The sequence below is a fragment of the Euleptes europaea genome, chromosome 1 (assembly GCF_029931775.1).
Source record: "Euleptes europaea isolate rEulEur1 chromosome 1, rEulEur1.hap1, whole genome shotgun sequence".
NCBI lineage: Eukaryota > Metazoa > Chordata > Lepidosauria > Squamata > Sphaerodactylidae > Euleptes > Euleptes europaea.
Genome location: NC_079312.1, coordinates 50,982,995 through 51,001,778, shown reverse-complemented (window position 1 = coordinate 51,001,778; position 18,784 = coordinate 50,982,995). Strand labels below are relative to the sequence as shown.

General features: G+C 43.3%; 1 protein-coding gene across 1 annotated transcript in view; it reads right to left on the bottom strand.

Annotated features, from left to right (window-relative positions):
- Positions 1 to 731: 731 nt before the first annotated feature.
- The window catches only part of LMCD1 (LIM and cysteine rich domains 1), a 58,246-nt gene continuing 40,193 nt past the window's right edge, over positions 732 to 18,784 (bottom strand). Inside the window, exons 4-6 of the mRNA XM_056861076.1 lie at positions 8,446 to 8,781; positions 2,851 to 3,066; positions 732 to 900 (exon numbers count right to left, since the gene is read on the bottom strand). Coding sequence (XP_056717054.1) covers positions 742 to 900; positions 2,851 to 3,066; positions 8,446 to 8,781 — 711 coding nt within the window. The 3' untranslated portion in view covers positions 732 to 741. The remainder of the gene's footprint in view (positions 901 to 2,850; positions 3,067 to 8,445; positions 8,782 to 18,784) is intronic.

The following is an 18,784-nucleotide window of genomic DNA, read 5'->3' as shown; positions in this document are numbered from 1 at the left end:
CCAATTAAAGCGAAGAAAGAGAAGGCTAACTCATTTTCCTTTGACTGTAGCCATAGATACCATTTTTATATGCTGGGTGCAGCCCACATTGTTTCCAATTAGCCCGCACAAGCTATTCTTGCAGTGTTTTGAGATGTTAAAACAGTTTACTATGGCAATCTCCCGGTACTCAAATTGTCAGGTGTAAACAAAAGATGAGAAGCAACTGATTGTAACAAACAAGGAGAAAACCCTCACTTGAACTCCAAGGTTAGGTGTGTTTTGTTCACCCAGATGATCCCTAAAGCTCTCAGTCCATTCAAGTCAAGAGTTTGGCTGGAGTAAGTATTTGTGGGTTTAAGCTGGAAATACAGCACTTTAATAAGGAGCAAGCTCTGACAGCAGAACTAAAGAATCTGAATAGTTTTAGACAGCCTGGTTTAGCTTTTTAAAACAAACAAACAAGCATGCTGCCCCTGTAACTGAGCAAAGTGGCTGCTAGGTTCTACTTCACGCCTCTAGAATGGACTAGGACCTTGGATTTTCTAGACTTCACACACAGCGTGTTTCCTACCATACGATCATTCTCCTTTCCAGTTTCCTATATGTTCGTGCTCATGAACAGCCAAAGAAGTCTGAACACAACATGAAGGGCCTTCCTTCCCTCATGCTCCCCCTTCCCTACCATTTTCTGGCCCATTAAATCACATCTCCTCTGAGTCGGAAAACAGAGTTGGGTTTTTGAAAAAATACACACGCTGTTTACAGTTGTTTGTTTTTGCTGCAAGTCGTACACAGCAGGTTGGCCCCATCCAGGACGAAGGGTTTGCCAGAGAGCAATGTCTCACACCCCAAGCAGGTAAAGTGTTTCTTATGCCAGGCGAAGCCTTCGGCTTGCTGGTAGTCCTCAGAAAATATGATCTGTGGGAGTAAACAACGTCGTCTGTCATTTCTTAAACAGGCTGCGTCCATTGTGCAAACAAACAAACAAACAAAGGAATTTCTAACAAAGAATAAACACATCATTACTATTTAGCATTGCACAGAGAGGGAATGGGTAAACATACACAACAGGAACATTCTGGCCCAATTAATACAAAGCCACATAAAATGTTTATATTTAGATTCTAACAGAGCACCTCCCACATAGATTAAAGCAATATGAAACTCAGGACACATTATTAAAATGCTGTTGGTTGCTGACATTTAAATTCATTTCAAATTTACCGTAATATTTTGGCTATGTGTGTACTGTGTGCCATCAAGTTGCTTCCAACTTATGGCAACCCTATGAATTAATGACCTACAAAGCATCCTGTCTTGAAGGCCTTAACTCATGTTGGTCCTGCTCTTTCCCTGCAGCCATCAACGTTTCCTAGCGTTATTGTCTTTTCCAGAGAGTCTTGTCTTCTCATGATGTGACCAAAGCACGACAGCCTCAGTTTAGTCATTTTAGCTTCAAGGGAGAATTCAGGCTTGATTTGATCTAGAAATGTGGTGTTGGAGGAGAGTTTAACTCTCCTCCAACAACACATTTCAGTTAAAGGTTATCTATACATGCATGTAACTAACTAAGCAGGGATCGCTCAATATGCTCCTTGAGTGGTTCATGCCCCGTGAGAAAACATTCTTGCCTTTATCAGTTCTGGTTCACTTTCCTCATCTCCTCTGAATCTGCCAGCATAAACAACACACTCACACAATCACAGTCCTGAAACAGAGACAATTCTTTCTTCTGCATTTATCCATTCCCAGATACAGTGATTAGATTTCTCATCGTTCAACAATTCAGATGTCCTCTGGATCAGGGTGATTCTCTTTGCCACCAATCCTCTACACACCCAAGTTATCCACACCCCGTATATACCTTTGTGTGCTCCCATCTTCAAGCAGCAGCAGCTCATTATGCAATAAATTGCATATACCCTAGCTCACCTGACACTTTACATTCTGCCCTTTGGAGCATTGCCCTATGTGGGAGCTGAAGGGTAACAAGCTTCATTCATTCAAAACCCGCTGGCATAAATGTTCCTGGTTTCTGAGTACAGAGGTCAGAGAAGCTCCTTAGCACTTGACAGCCATAATTTCATCATTTTACTCACAAAAAGCCGCTTACCCTAGCTTTTGCTTGTTTTTTTTGTTTGTTTTTTTACAAAGCATAATTCTTTTTTCAAGAAAAAGGAGTGTGAGATCATCTGCTGCCAGAAGAAAAGAGCAACATTACACACAGGCAGCATTAAACCCCCCCCCCCCCCGCAAAAAAAAAACGGGTGGAAAATGTTCAAGGCTCTCTGGAAACCAGCACCTTCTGATCATCCAAAACAAAGAATTTTCTAACAGTTAGAGCGGTTCCTCAGTGGAACAGGCTTCCACGGGAGGTAAGTGCTCCTTCCCTGGAGGTTTTTAAGCAGAGGCTAGATTGCCATCTGTCAGCAATGCTGATTCTATGACCTTAGGCAGATCATGAGAGGGAGGGCATCTTACTCACCTTCTGGGCATGGAGTAGGGGTCACTGGGGGCGTGTGGGGGAGGTAGCTGAGAATTTCCTGCATTGTGCAGGAGGCTGGACTAGATGACCCTGGTGGTCCCTTCCAACTCTATGATTCTATAAAGATGGGCAGCTCATCTTGCACAACGCCAGTAAGTTCCGTTAAAATCCTGAAAGACGAAATTGTACCCCTGATCTGATGCAAAAAGACCATTTGCACTATCCCAAACCCATTCCAAGCAGGTCACACACAAACTATGCTGAGGGGAAGAGAAGGAAGACTGATTTTGTACCAACTGGTGCCTTTCTTTAGCAGCTGCTTCTTAGGGAGGGGACTTTCAGCATCAAACCATACAGACAGCAAGCACTCCTGACTATCATACCTCATCACAGGCTGCACAGCGTGGCCGGATGTTCTCACAGTAATGGCGCCCGCACCAAATGGCTCCATTGTTCCAGAAGTAGATCAGATCCACGAGAGGTTCAGAGCACTTGGAGCACACAAAGCATGCAGGATGCCACTGGTGATCATAGCCTGCTCTGTCTGCATAGACCACAGGCCATTCCATGGGCAGCAGATGCTTGCAGAGGTCACAAAACTAGGGAAGAGATTAAAGTCCACATGTTATTTCCATCCACATTTTTGCAGTGAATAGCTAAGCATTCTTTACTTCAGGCATAGCTATGAAGACACCTGCTTAACTTTTGAGAGTTCTGATTCACAGTAACTGAAGACCACATTACATCCTCCATATGGAAGTTCTGATAATGGACTGTGTGTATGTGTGTGTGTGTGGGGGAGAAGTACCACAGCTGACACCAGAGTTGTTGCTAGGGTTGCCAGGTGCCCAGTGGTGGCAGGCAAACCCCTGCCAATCCACCCCCCAGCCGCCGACCAGCTGAGGGTTGGCGGGCAAATGTGCACACACACATACACACTGTGGCATGTCACTTCTGGTTTACACCCAGAAGCGCCGCATCGCAAGGGGCCTTATACCACTCAAACTGTGAGTTCTGCCCCCAAAGCCTCCTGCCAGAGGAGAGGGAGACCTGGCAACCCTAGTTGTTGCAATGAAGTAACATGTAAAGCAGCTGTTAATAAGGATCACCATTAAAAGCCAATGAAAGAGACACTTTGCGGAATATGTTCCACAAAAGTATAGATTTGCCATCAGGGTGCTAGGGCAAAGTGTTTTAAAATATTACGTTTTCTTGTGGCTGTGAACCCAATGTGAAGCATCACACTGAGCAGAACTCTAATTAATTTTAAAATTGTTATCTTATACTTTCAACGATAGCATCACTTCTGAATATTAACGTTTCTAGAAAAACAGTCTTCTTATCATTGAAATGTTGTTGTTTTCCTTAATCTGCTTATGAAACCATCCTACTGGATTCAGCCCCAGGAGGACACAAATGGCTGGTGACTTAACTACCTTCTCAGTGTTCAAGTGAAGCCTAACGTGGCCAAAACAGGCTGAATCGGATGCTTCCATAACAAACATGTTCTAGTGGAAAGGAGTCAACCTACAGAGCACTCTCTTCAATGATCTTTCTGTCGGTAGCAAAAGCTTTTTCAAGGACCCTCAGGAATGCCCCTTAGCCATTTGCCTAAGGGTAGTTTTAAGAGGCAATCTCATAGTACAAGCTTGGAGAGAAGCTTTGACCAGAGAGGGTGGGCTAAAAATAACAAACAAACAAACAAACAAATAAAGCACATTTCTCTTCTGAGGAGGACAAAGACATTATTACATGTTACCTCTCCCTATGCATCATAATATGATTTTCTTGGGGTATGCAGCCGCTTACAATACATACAGATATGTCAGAGCTGGAATATGATCCTGACATTCCTAAAAAAGACCTAGTGCAGTAGACAACACACTATCCCATTATCCAGTGAACAGTACTGGTGATATGAATTCCTTTCTTAGTAACACACTCAACTTTTTATCAGCCTAAATCAGCAGGAAATTCTTCTGCGCAAGCTATGCTGAAATGAAACTTTCTTCTGCTCCCAATCATTTCAATTAGGTTTGTGTAGAATAACTTTCCACTGCACTGAGTCCAATGCCAACTTTATTTATTTCGCAGTTAATCTAGAGGAGTAATTTCATGATCTACATTTACAGCCCGTTACACAATGAAGGCATAAGGTAGAAGGGCAAACAGAGAAGTAATGTTTAATTTTAAATGACAGATAAAAGTAGGATGGGCTGTGGCTCAGTGGTAGAGCATCTGCTTGGCATGCAGAAGGTCCCAGGTTCAATCCCCGGCATCTCCAGGGACTAGGCAGGTAGGTGATGTGAAAGACCTTTGCCTGAGACCCTGGAGAGTCATTGCCGGTCTGAGTAGACAATACTGACTTTGATGGACCAAGGGTCTGATTCAGTATAAGGCAGCTTCATGTGTGGTATAAATGCCATTTCCTTCTCTCCAAACCCCAGGCGTCTCCATGAACGCCATCCTCCATTCCAGTTAACAAACAAAGGAAAGATGCTCAGACTTTAACTGGGTAACAGCTACCAAGAATACAAACTACAGCCAGCATAGTGTAGTGGTTGGAGCACTGGATTAGGATATAGAAGACCCAGGTTTAAATCCCCACTCTGTCATAGAAACTTGCCAAGTGATTTTTGGGTCAGCCACCCTGCCAGCCTAACCTGCCTCAGGGGGTCGCTGTGAGGATAAAATGGAGGAGAGGAGAACAATGCAAGCCTCTTTGGGTCCCCATTGGGGAGAAAGGCAGAATATGAATGAAGTAAATAATCATTCAGTGGTGCCTAGAGGGGGGGAAACATGGCATATGGTTAAGAGAGCATTTTAGCTTAATCGTGGACATTCTGAAGGAGATTTTCTTTTCGAAATGGAAATGCTGTGGTTGGACTCTCAACAGCGACTGCGGAAACACATTTTTAGCATGCAGGTATCACATGGCAGTGAACCTTAATTCCCCTCCCCCCAAGAAAGAGACTTATTTCAGTGGAAATTACTTTTAAAAAAAGAGGTTCTCTACAAACGTCCCAATTTCCCGCAAGCCCGCACAACACCCTTTTCCTGTGAAGTTAAGCTTGGGCAAGAGCTGAATATTTCTGTGGAATATTTTTCTTAAAACACGGGCCAAATCTCTCAGAGAATGAAGGGAACTCGGGGCAGGGGGGGGGAAATACAAGATTAGAACAGTGACTTCCTTCAGCTAGCCTAGAATTTTCAGCAGAGCCTCCTGTTGCTGGCCTCCTGTTTAATTAGGGTTGCCAACCTCCAGGTGGTGGCTGGAGATCTCCTGCCATTACAACTGATCTCCAGCCGATAGAGATCAGTTCACCTGGAGAAAATGGCTGCTTTGGCAATTGGACTCTAGGGCATTGAAGTCCTCCCCTCCCCAAACCTCTCCCTCCTCAGGCTCCGCCCCCAAAAACCCCTGCCGGTGGCAAAGAGGGATCTGGTGATCCTATATCAATCCTATATTCTCCAGGTACTGATCATACTGATCTGGGAGACCCAGGTTCAAGCCTCCAAACAGCAGGCTGATTTTGCTGAGTGGCTGTAAGCATGTTGTATTCTCAGACTAATCTAACTCCCAGGACTGTTGCAGGATAAACGGGGAAAAGAGAGAGCCATGTATGACACCCTGGGTTCCTTGGGAAAAGGGTGGAATAAAATATACTAGATCGAATTTGCGCATTAACTGCAGCTTCTCTCGAGATGCTCCACTAAAATATCATTAATGCCACTGTCTGCTGCCAGCATAGTATCAAAATACATTGTAATCAATGAAAAATCCAGCAATCCCCATAAGGCTAGACATTTTTCAGAACTAACAATTAGGAACTGGGCGACACTGTGAGCTAGTAACCTTTGAATGACATTTTTTTCAGCATTATTACCCTGTGCAATTTCACGAAGGTGCTGTTAACAGGTACGCATTCAGAGCACTACATCTGCTATGCTATAAAAACAACCATTAACAGGGGTGACAGTTTGCTAGTCTACACAGGCGTACGTTTGTTTTTGGGGATGTCAAAACTGCTCGCGGACCTGCCTCCCATTTGAGCTGTCTGCGGCGTCTGCACAAATGAAGCTTTTGTAATGATTTTCTGAAAGAATTTCCCTTTTCCACTGGTGCACGAAGGAAAAAAAAAACAAAGCTTGAAATTCTTCTGGCGAATAACACCACAGATATGTATTTATTTGGAAGGATGAACTTGCAGTCAAAATAAACCTTCCCTGCCAATATAGTTTTGACAAATGTGGTCAGCGGAAGCCTTCTTCTTCAGATGGTTGTTATTATTTTTTTCTTCTCTAAGCCAGAGGAAATCTTTGCCTGGACTGAGCCTCTGCTGCATTCAAAAATATCTGGTGTGTGAGTGATAGGGCTTTAAGTCTGGAAAAAAAACACCCCTTCATGTCCATGTTTCCTGGCTCTGTAGGACAGGCTGTGGGGAGACCGGATGAATGTCCTTTGCTCAAGGCAGGGAGGCACCTGGCTTAAAGCAAAGGAGGCTGGAGAAAGGAGAGGAGTTGAGTGAGAAGAGGGAGCTTCAAGGCATGTTCTGATCTCCACTGGGATCTTTATTGCAGCCTCACAGGAGAAGGTAGGGTTGCTAACCCCCACATGGGGTCTAGAGATCTCCCAGAATTTCAACGGATCTCCAGAAGACAGAGATCAGTTTGTCTGGAGAAAATGGCTACTCTGGAAGGTGCATTCAATGGGATTATACCCTGCTGAGATCCGTCCCTTCCCCAAACCCCACCCTCTCCAGGCTCCTCCCCACAAAGTCTCCAGGCATTTCCCAACCCAGAGGTGGCAGCCCTAGATGAAGGGGTCCAACAGAGGTGGGAAATTGGGCTCAGAGCTCCTCTCATTCACTCCCCTCACCCAACGTTCCTATCTTATATCTTCATCCTGAATACCAAAAGACATCCAATTTCCCGCCTGTTCAGGAAAGCCCAGAGGCATTTTTAATTATTTTATCGTTAACAAGGAAAAGGGGGAAAATACTCTCCAAGATACAACAAGAACCCTCATTACCAAGTTTCAAAGCACACAAAAGGAGAAAAGCCATACTCTTTCATCTCGGGGCATCTTGTAGGTATAGGAAATGGCCCCAAGGGGAAGGCCATTTCCTCATGCTCCTCCTCCACACTTCAAAAGGATCAAATATGGTGTAATTGGGCTTGGAAGATGCATGTTTGATGAACGTGCATGCCCATGAAATTAGCACCTCCAATGGTGCCAAGCTGAAGGGAAGCCAGGGGCAAGCTGCTTTGAGCTTAATCAGTCCCACTAACTGAAGGTTTACATATTGTGTAATAATCTTTGCTGCTAAGGGTTTCACAAGGACATCGGGCATGCACAAGTCTCAGCTTCCGGCATTTTGGTGGTTTTTAGGATGGAATGATCTTTTTTAAAATATATGATTTGGTTTCCTGCCTGGGGGTGCCCACCCCAAAACAACCACCCCATTCTGCTTTCTTTCTGCAACCAAGTGCACCCGCATGTCTTGGCTCAAAGGGGTGGGGGGGGGAGGATGTCTCTGGCTTCAAAGTTCAGATCATATGCAAATGCTTGGCACTGATGAAGAGCATAGCCAGTAACTACTGAATTACCCTAAATTTTGTCTGAAAGAAGTGCCATGTCTTGGTTTTCACTGAGGGATGTTTCAATAGCTGAAATAAGGAAAGTGTGCCATAAGGAGTGCCTGCCAACAATGCAACATATTGCTCAAAGTTTGCCCTTGCAAATGGTACAGAACATGTGATTACTAATCCCTACATTGGTAAGCTGCATACTGGGACCGCTTTATCCACAGTGACTTGGGAATCTTTGGCACTTCTGAAGAAGCCAACTACATAACCAAAAGACTTCAGTTTCAACAATGAATCATCTTGAGTCCCAGTCTTGCATTTTAGTATGAAGCTTCCTCATCAAGCTTCACGACAGTTTTCTGTCTCCAGGGAAGTCACTGAGTACTTACATATTCCGGTCCCTTGGCAGCATTCGCCAGCATTCCATTGGTCGAAACGGCTTCCTTGTTTGCAGGGATGTTTTTATCATGCTGTTTCCCTTCCTCTTTGGTGGTGCCTCCTTGGCCCAGCAGAGCAACTTCTCCAACTCCAAGGGCCTCACTTTTATATTGCTTCACAAAGTCTTCCATCAGCTTTACCTCATTCTCAGAAAGGCCACGACAGTGGGAAGGGTCCTGGTCATAAATAGGAAGCTGTCTCATCATCCTCCTGCGCCGATAATAAGCTCCTTCTGTCCCAGCCACTGGCTGCATTTCTTTTGAAATTAGTTCCATGTACTGGGTAGCCTAATATAAAGAAACAGAAGACAACAGAAGGACTCACTGGGATATAGTACATGTACAACAAGCAAACAGAACTGTCTTTCAATACAAGCCTCATCTTATTCTGAAGGCAATGCATCCCCAGGGGCTCAGCCCATCGCACAGTGAGAAGTTGCTTTCTGTTGTAATGGAACAGTGGCTTCAGGGTTTTTCCTGCACTCCTAGGGTTGCCAACCTCCAGGTACTAGCTGGAGACCTTCTGCTATTACAACTGATCTCCAGCCGATAAAGATCAGTTCACCTGGAGAAAATGGCTGCTTTGTCAATTGGACTCTATGACACTGAAGTCCCCCCCTCCCCAAACCCTTCTCTCCTCAGGCTCCACCCCAAAAACCTCTCGCCACTGGTGAAGAGGGACCTGGCGACCCTAACTCCACCCCCAGAAAACTGCATAGGCATTCTCTGGCTCATATTCAAGGGGCTGTGGCTCAGTGGTAGCGCATCTGCTTAGCATGCAGAAGGTCCCAGGTTCAATCCTCAGCATCTCCAGTTAAAAGGACCAGGCAGTAGGTGATGTGAAAGGCTTCTGCCTGAGACCCCAGGGAGCTGCTGCCATTCTGAGTAGACAGTACTGACCCTGATGGACCAATCATCTGAATCAGCACAAGGCAGCTTCATGTGTGGTTATCTTCATGCCCTCTCCCTTCACACAGAGCTGAGCTTGAAGATTTCCTGGTTTAGCAAGTCTGCCATCTAACCACAAGTTGTTGTGACAACCAAATGTCCTAAAACAAAGTGGGATCTCATGGCCTTTTGGAGAGGCAGCACCTGAATGTAAAAGCATCGTTGTCCCAGGTTCAACTCCTGGCATCTCCAATTAAAGGTAAGGTAGCGGGTGATGTGAAAGACCTCTGCTTAACACCCTGGAGGGCCACCATCAATTAGAGTAGAAAATATTGACCATGATAGACTAATGATCTTGTGTGTGTAAAGCAGCTTCATGTGGTTAGACTGAAAGCTTCTAGTTTAGTAAATCTTTTTTCTTAGTTTTGCTTGTGAGCGATGGAGGGAGCCACCAGGCCAAGAATAAACTGTGCTTGTTCCCATCACAAACTCTGGGTTGTTCCCAATGTCTTAGTATCAGATGAGAATTGAACACAAAGTCTCTTAATCTCTGTGTTTGTCACTCTTGACGTGATTCTGTACTCAGGCACAGAGCACGTAACAGAGATACTGTGTCATAAAATTAGAGAACGTTCGCTTTCTAAAAAGTAGAAGTATGAGGCTAACACACATTTCCCATTTTGCTACTCCTGACCTAGTGACAATATACCTTTTCTTGTGCCAGATATGAATCCTCTACTCTGGCTTCACCTCTACTCAGATCAGCCAATGTTGTTAACATTAAGCTTGGAAAAGGTCAAGGAAAATCACAGCACACATCAGATAACTCAGGGCTCCAGCAAAAAACTTCCATCTCTCATATGTTTTTTTGGCAGCCCTGGCTTCCAGCAAGAACCAAGTATCTGCCTGGAGACATGCTTCCTATTTATGAAAGATTACATGCAAGAGGTTGCCAGTGTTTTGCTGGCTACGAGCCATTCAAGGCAAGCTTGTTATAATGCTACAGCACCAGCTGCTGCACCGTAAGCCCTGCTGCACTTCAGCGAGATGTTAATGACTCTTGTTTAATGCCTAGAGAGGAAATTGAAAGAAAGTTACCCTGAGTTGTATGCTGTCTTCCATTTGTCTCCTATAAAGATATTTAAGCCAATACATAAACCAGCCATATCCTGAGGCTACACCTTTGAACCTGATGGCCACCCACATTACTGGGAAACCCATTTTATTACTCCTAACATATAGCAATCATTTAATACTATTAAAGACAAAGTTATCCATATACTTCTTTTTGACCATCGTTGCTAGTATCTGAGAAGAACTGTTAGTTGGCAATTAATTAGGCCGTTGGCTTTCGATGTGTTGTCAAAAACTGTCTTAAGTCAAGCCAGTCTCATCCCAAACGAACGTTTACAAGAGGATGTGGGTGGATGAGTTAATTTTTGTTCTGGACCAGAATCGAAAGCAGAGGGAGTTTCCCTGCTGGAGATCTTTTCCCCATTATAGTGTGAATTGTTAATAAGCAGCCAGTTGGCCATTCACCCTTCTTTTATAGAAAACCTGCTTCCAGCTGCCTTCAATTTTATTTCCAACTTGGTCAGCATTTGCCTAATGAGCAGTACGCCTGTTAGGTTTTCAATATATACTCTAGATAGGGCTGGAGAATTAGTGACACGGAATACATAACACAGCCCGCTAGGCTTTAAAGGGAAGTCTGTTCCCCCAAACAGTTTCACATCATGTAAGGAACAGCCACACAAGCTAAAAAAAATCAGTCACGGTCCAGATCAACATGAGACTCCTGTGACTGATTAGATGCAGCGTTCGTTTGAGAGAGCTCTTTAGTTTTACAGAGATGGCAAAAAACGGTCTGTGCAAATTTTGTATCGGGTTTGACAGAGGCAGCATTAGAGACTAGAGACAGAAATTCCCAGCTGAAAGGGCTGACATGACATACATCACTGAGACCTGCTTGGATAAAGCAGGAATTCATCTCTTCCAGCAATGCCCACTCAGGTTCTCACTGCAGAAACTGCCTAGAACCAACGGTCAGTGTGGGGGAATTTCATTGGGCTCTTTAGGTGATTGGTAGGTTAGTACTCCACCATACCTCTCTTTAGCTTGCAAAGAAGGTGGTTAAGGATAGACATGATAGAGGTCTGTAAAATTATGCATGGCACGGGGAGAGTGGACAGGGAGAAGCTTTTCTCCCTCGCTCATAATACTAGAACACGGGGTCATCTGCTGAAGCTGGAGGGTGAGAGATTCAAAAAAGGTTATTTCTTCACACAACACATAGTTAAATTGTGGAACTCCTTGCACCAGGATGTGGTGATGGCTGCCAACCTAGAAGGCTTTAAGAGGGGAGTGGACATGTTCATGGAGGAGAGGGGTATTCCTGGCTACTAGTCAAAATGGATACTAGTCATGATGCATACATATTGTCTCCAGGATCAGAGGAGCATGCCTATTATATTAGGTGCTGTGGAACATAGGCAGGATAAGACTGCTGCAGTTGTCTTGTTTGTGGGCTTCCTAGAGGCACCTGGTTGGCCACTGTGTGAACAGACTGCTGGACTTGATGGGCCTTGGTCTGATCCAGCAGAGCCTTTCTTATGTTCTTATGAATGGTGGATTACACCTCTATCTTAATGTACCCAATATAGTGAATGTGTGTCAGATTAGGAATTCTATATGTATTTACCGTAGGATCCAACCCAATGAAAAAATTCTACAAAATCAACAAGATCAGGGCAAGCACTACAGAGAATATTTACATATCAGGAAACATTAAAAAACAACAACTAAAGGGGAATAAACAGTCTTGTGGAAACAGCTAACCAAAACAACCCTCCTTGCAAACCAACAATATAAGTTCCTAGATTATAACCAAGAGAAAAACCACATTCTTATTTACATTTATTCAACCACAAGTTCTAACATAATTCTAAAGCCTTTGGAATTGGGATTCTGTAGCTATTTCAATTTTATTCAATATTGCATAAGAAGTAAAACCACGCTGCAGCAAAACTATTTGGGTCTGGCTAGTTTGGGCTAAGTCAGCTTTCCCTTGGCGAATGATTTCCAGATGGGCCAGGCTCTCTTATCAATGTATCTCTGGTTCTTCTATTGAACAGCAATAGTTTTCCTGCTGCTGAGAGGAGACAGACAATAGACCTCTGTGTGGTGAACTTCAGCATTCATGCCAGTGTTTCCTGTGACACTTATCACATTCAGCTGAGCTTCTAATGGTGAAGTGGCTTTTATCCACAAATTAACTGTTTCTGTCTTGGTTCAGTACATTTGAAGAAGAAGAGTTGGTTTTTATATGGCGACTTTCTCTACCCCTTAAGGGAGACTCAAACCGGCTTATAATCACGTTCCCTTCCCCTCCCCACAACAAGCACCTGTGAGGTAGGTGGGGCTGAGAGAGCTCTAAGAGAACTGTGACTAGCCCAAGGTCATCCTGCTGGCTTCATGTGTAGGAGTGGGAAAACAAATCCACTTCCACCGCTCATGTGGAGGAGTGCGGAATCAAACCCGGTTCTCCAGATCAGAATCCACCACTCCAAACCACCGCTCTTAACCACTGCACCACGCTGGCTGGGTGAAAGGAACAGTAAATGTTTCAGTCAAGAAGGGGGTACGACTGTTTCCCTTTGAGGTGATCTGGTTTTGAAACATCTTCTGAAAAAGCTTTCTCTGGACCTGAACAATGTTGAAAGGAATGGCCAGGTGCTGGCTTTCTGAGGTATCTACCTGCAGCCTCTCCCCATATTTTTGGAAATATTCCCTCCTTGTTGTATGGAGATTTGAGCAAATGGTGCTTGTGCAACATCAAGCTTAGGAGTAATGGTAGTATGATGATACCAATCCACTTCTTTCCAGCAGTCAGGGGAGACAGGCATCTTATTTTGAAGAAAGGCTGGAGAGCCAGTGTGGTGTAGTGGTTAAGAGCGGTAGACTCTAATCTAGAGAACAGGGTTTGATTCCCCACTCCTACACATGAAGCTAGTGCTCCTCAAAATATTCAGTCGTCCCAGGTTTTCCCTGGGCCTTCACATCTGTAGCAGTAACCTTAACAGTCACCTCTCCCTAATTCACAATGAAAAGAGGGACAGTGCTGTGTATAGGGCTGCCTATTTGGGGCCAACGGTTGTGGCTTGGCAGAGAATCCTACAGTGAAGGACAGTCCTGGAGGAGCCACCACTGCTGCCAGACACCAGCTTCCCCTGCCACAGATGCACAGTCCTGGAGGAGGAGAGCAAGCGTGGTGTAGTGGTTAGGAGAAACGTGATTGATTCCCTACTCCTCCACATGAGCGGCAGACTCTAATCTGGTGGACAGGGTTGGTTTCCCCACGCCTACACATGAAGCTGGTTGGGTGACCTTGGATTAGTCACATCTCTCTTTGAGCTCTCTCAGCCTCACCCACCTCACAAGGTGTCTGTTGTGGGGAGAGGAAGGGAAGGAGATTGTAAGCTGGTTTGATTCTCCTTAAAAAGGTAGAGAAAATCAGCATATAAAAACCATATAAAATGGCAAAATCATTCATTATTTTTTTTCATACAGAAACAGGTTTCATATATTACTATATTTTAATTTCCAGGGTACTAACAACAGGTTCTCTCTGTTCTTTTTTATGTGTCAATTTCCTAGAATTTGTGCTATTTATATCATAGCACAGCTCAGGGGCACTTCCCTTCTTGTCCTTCCCGCTTTGGATTAACAGTGTACACTGCTTCCGAAGCCAAAGTTTACCCTTTTCATTGAGAAGAATAACTCCCAATGCTGTGAATACAAAACACATACACACAGGGCCTACCATCTAATCCAGAAGGGTGCCGGGCACACTTGACATCTGAAATTTACAAAGCAGGTCCCAAAGGCATTCTACAGCAGAAACAGGGGCAGCAGCCCTTCTGTAAGCAAATATCCATTCATTTCAAGGGTATTCTCTGTTGGAAGACACTTAGAGTTTCCTTATAGTATGCCAAAAGTTATTAAAGAGCTCATGGCAGGAATTGCAATGGAATTAGTAGAAGCTAAATCAAAACAGTGAGAAAAATGCCTTCTATCATGGTCAGCATCTTTCAGTAGGAATTAGGGTTGCCAGGTCCCTCTTTGCCACTGGCGGGAGGTTTTTGGGGCGGAGCCTGAGGACAGCGGGGTTTGGGGAGGGGAGGGACTTCAATGCCATAGAGTCCAATTGCCAAAGCAGCCTTTTCTCCAGGTGAACTGATCTCTAGCAGCTGGCGATCAGCTGTAATAGCAGGAGATCTCCAGCTAGTACCTGGAGGTTGGCAACCCTAGTAGGAATGCCCAGAAATGCTGGTTTTGTACACTGCCTGCCTGCAGGCCTTCTCCATATGTCTGCGTTCTATTTCTACTTCCTCCCCTCATTTGGAAGCTTGTTGACCCATTCACAGACATTGTTTTTTCCCCTGACCCATAAATCAAACCTTTTTTTCCCTAGGACAGGGCCTAGCCTTCCTCATCATTAAAAACTGGATTTTTATCAAATCGGATTTTGGCAGCATATTTAAACCCATCAAATTTCCATCAAGGAACTGCCCTGATTGTTCTCCACAGCCTCCCATCATGTTGCCTGCCTCTCTGGGGAACTATAAAAGACAAACATTAGTTTTACAGACATTCCAATTGTGTTACTGTTTATGCAAAGAAAAAAAAGAGAGAGAAAGGAGGAAATACAAAGCTATTATCATGTACAGCTTCAGGCTATAACCACCAGAAATCCTAACAAAGTAAGATTCTTTCTACCATACAGAATACTTAGAAATGTTCCTATGGCTTAGTTAAGTTGTTTAGCTAGGCTCATGCAAACCGAAGCAATTTCCCCTAATATGCATGACAACATAGCCTAGAATGCTGACACTGCCATCCAAAATAGACCTATACCCTTCCAGGCCCATTGACTTCAACTCTGCGTAGGAACATACAGACCACAGAAAGAAACGACTGACCAATCTGAGGACTTGTTAAACTCCAATCGGGTAAATTTGAAATCTCCACTTTTTTCAGCACACCGAAAGCTATGAACTCAGTGCAATCCTAAATCCTTTTAAATTGATTGATTTAAATTAAACATTTTAAACTGATTTAGGTAAATAGGCTTAGAATGGATTTACTTCATTTACACCCCACCTTTCTCCCAAATGGGACCCGAAAAGGCTTACGCCATTCTATCCTCATAACAACCCTGTGAGGTTGGTTAGACAGTGTGTGTGACTGGCCCAAGGTCAACTAGGAAGTTTCCATAGTAGAGTGGGGATGTGAACCTGGGTTTCCCTGATCCTAGTCTGACATGCTAACCACTATATCATACTGGGTTTGCTTATGAATGTACTGAATTAGCCTTCATTTTTGGAAGTAAAAAAGAACCCAGGCTTTATTGTGTTATTTTCTTTCCTCATCAACACTCCTGGCATAGGGTATTTGGCTAGGACCTATATCTTGTATATAAAGCATTATAATTTGGATTACACAAGCTGTTCAAAAATGCATGGAATGAAGGGTTCAGCCTCATTGCTTGAGGACAAGGCTAGGACAAGGTCCCATCTCATGAGAACAGAAAATATAAAAACAAACACATGATAACCCCAAAATATTATGGGCTAGAAGATATAAACAAGAAAAAATGCACTTGTTGACCAAGTCAGAGATGAAATTCAATGTAAACTATGCAAGTCAAGTATGTACAGAGCATATGAGGTTAACTGACTACCAATCGTCACACAGATGATTAATAAGCCCTTTCCGTAAGGTTCCCAGTTCGTCAGAGTGTGGAGACATTACTATATGGCACTTGTGTGTGTGTTAAGTGCCGTCAAGTCACTTTCGACTCATGGCTACCCTATGAATGAAAGTCCTCCAAAATGTATATGGCACTTACTGGGGTCATAAAAACAAGCATTGGGTCAAAAAACTGTTTCCATAGTCAAGCCAAAGCCCCATGTTTCCCCACCCCCCTTTAAAAGATGGAAGGACTTCAGCTTTGACTTCAATTTACTGAAATGAACAAGTGTAAATTGAGCATGACTATCTGAAGCACACCTTTGAATTGTCAAGGTAAAGTGCAAAAAGTTGTGATAGTGAATGTCAGCAGCTTGGAATGTTTCAAGTTCCAGACAAGATCTGGTAACCTGAAAAGCATGTAGTGGAGAACCCTTTAAAATTGTTGGAGAACACCCTCCCCGAAAACCTTCATTACAATATTCTGAAAAGGCATAACTTCACGGGTGTTTTTTTTTTTAAATGTGTGTGTTGTCTTAGCAACTTTAAAGCCCATACTTATGATTACAAAGGGAATGTTTCCAGGGTAAATGAGAGAGGCCCTAAGAAAGAACGAAACAGACAAACATAATCAATTGTCATATTGGAAGGCATCAGTCAGTATCTGAATTAGCAGCATACCTACTATTGCCGCCAGAATGGTATATGCTAGGAGATGGAAAATGACAGATATACCAAACAAATCGGAGTGGATTGAAAAAATGATGGAATTAGTAGAAATGGCAAAACTTACGGCGTCGGTAAATCAAAAGGATGATAATGAATTTGCAAAAGATTGGGAGGCATGGATTAATTATTGTAGAGATGAACTTAAATGTGATATTAACAAATGTATTTTGATCTAATTCAGAAAGGATGTATTGGGCATGGATGGCTTTGTTATAATTGAATTAGAAAAACAATACAAAGAGGAAAAAAATGTTAACTAAAAGATCAGAGGAGGGGGAAGGGGAAGTCAAAGAATTATACTTTTTAAAATGCGCAATGGAATGTATAATGATTATTTGGAAAAATAAAATAAAAATGAATTAGCAGCATACCTTGCTATCAGAACAAGGCTTGCATTGATTAATCTTAGTCACATTATACTGAAAGCGCATGCCAGTATAACAAAATCATGATACGCAAAACAGGCATTCAAGGTTAACTGGAAACCTAGAATTAAATCTCCACACATACAAATGCATTGATACTGGGATACAGGGATAAATCTCAACAGAGGAAGATATTTGTTTTGGAGTACCAGAATGATCATTTTTAGCTAGTTTTAATCTTTCACTAGTTCTGTGATGTGAAAAAGTAGTCACGCAACATGAGGAACTACACAAAGAAGATTTCATAATCTATGGCATGGGTAAGCAAAGATCAAGATTATAACCACTGGTGGAATTCATTGTTTCCAAGTCTTGGGACAGAGAAGTAGGGTCTATGTATTGTCACACTATCATTCAACACTCAACACCTTAATTCTTTTGTGTGAACAGGAAAATCCTGATGGTGAACTATTATGATAGCACAACATCCAGGAATGTAGGGATCCAGCATCCATCAAGTGTTTTTACAGTGACAAAAAAAAAAAAAAAATCAGTCTCCAGAGCACGATAAATGGTTTCAAGAGTACCGGGCAATGTAATTGTGCTCCGTTTTCAAGAGCAACAGGTGTGTCTGGGATTAAGACATGCTTCTGGAGTTTGGCAGGTGTCCAGAGAATCCTAGTTTCATTCCTTTCAAGTGACCGACTTTTATAAACATGCAGATTTGAGTTGAACTGTAACTTTAGAAGGTCACTGAAAGCCGCATTCAGATTATATTTTCTTATATAAGGTGTCTCTTATTGACCTCTACTCCCTGTTTTTTAGGGGGGGGGAGAGAGAGAGAGAGAGAGAGAGAGAGAGAGAGAGAGAGAGAGAGAGAGAGAGAGAGAGAGAGAGAGAGAGAGAGAACACAAAACAGCCATTAGAAACTTAGAAGAATCTTCTTTCATGGGGAAAATGCTTATGAGCAGCCCTCCTGAACCAGTGGTCCATCTAGTCTAGGACCTGTTTCCCATAGTGGCCAACCGTTGCCCTGGAGTGCCAACAAACAGGGCATAGAGGTCAAGCCCCCCCTCCTCCCCCCCCGTTGCCTGAACATAGTGAACGGCTTTTCGCCATTTACTATGAGCATGGAGAAAGAGGATTAAGCATCACGTAAACAATATACAAGTTATTTTTGGCATAACAGAGTGATGCAAACTTGTGTCAGTTCATTCCCTCTCCCACAAAAAAATATGAATACAAAATTTTAAAATGGATATCAAAGTATTACTACAGAACCAAATCTTTAACGTTAGTGATACTGAATTGGGCAAGTTAACCAATGTCAAGGCTCTCCTACGTTTCTCTGGAAAGGCAACATGCATTCAGATACCCCTCTATTAACAAGGTGATAATAACCCCACAAGTCTTTTTCAAAACAGCAGAAAGAATTAAACTTTAGCTTTTAAGTAAGGGGAGGCCTCCCTGCTTAAAGAGAGTGCCCAAACAGACTGTATATGCTATAGCTATAAATCGAGTTGGATCCAATGCTGTCATGAAGGTGAGTTCACCGAAGC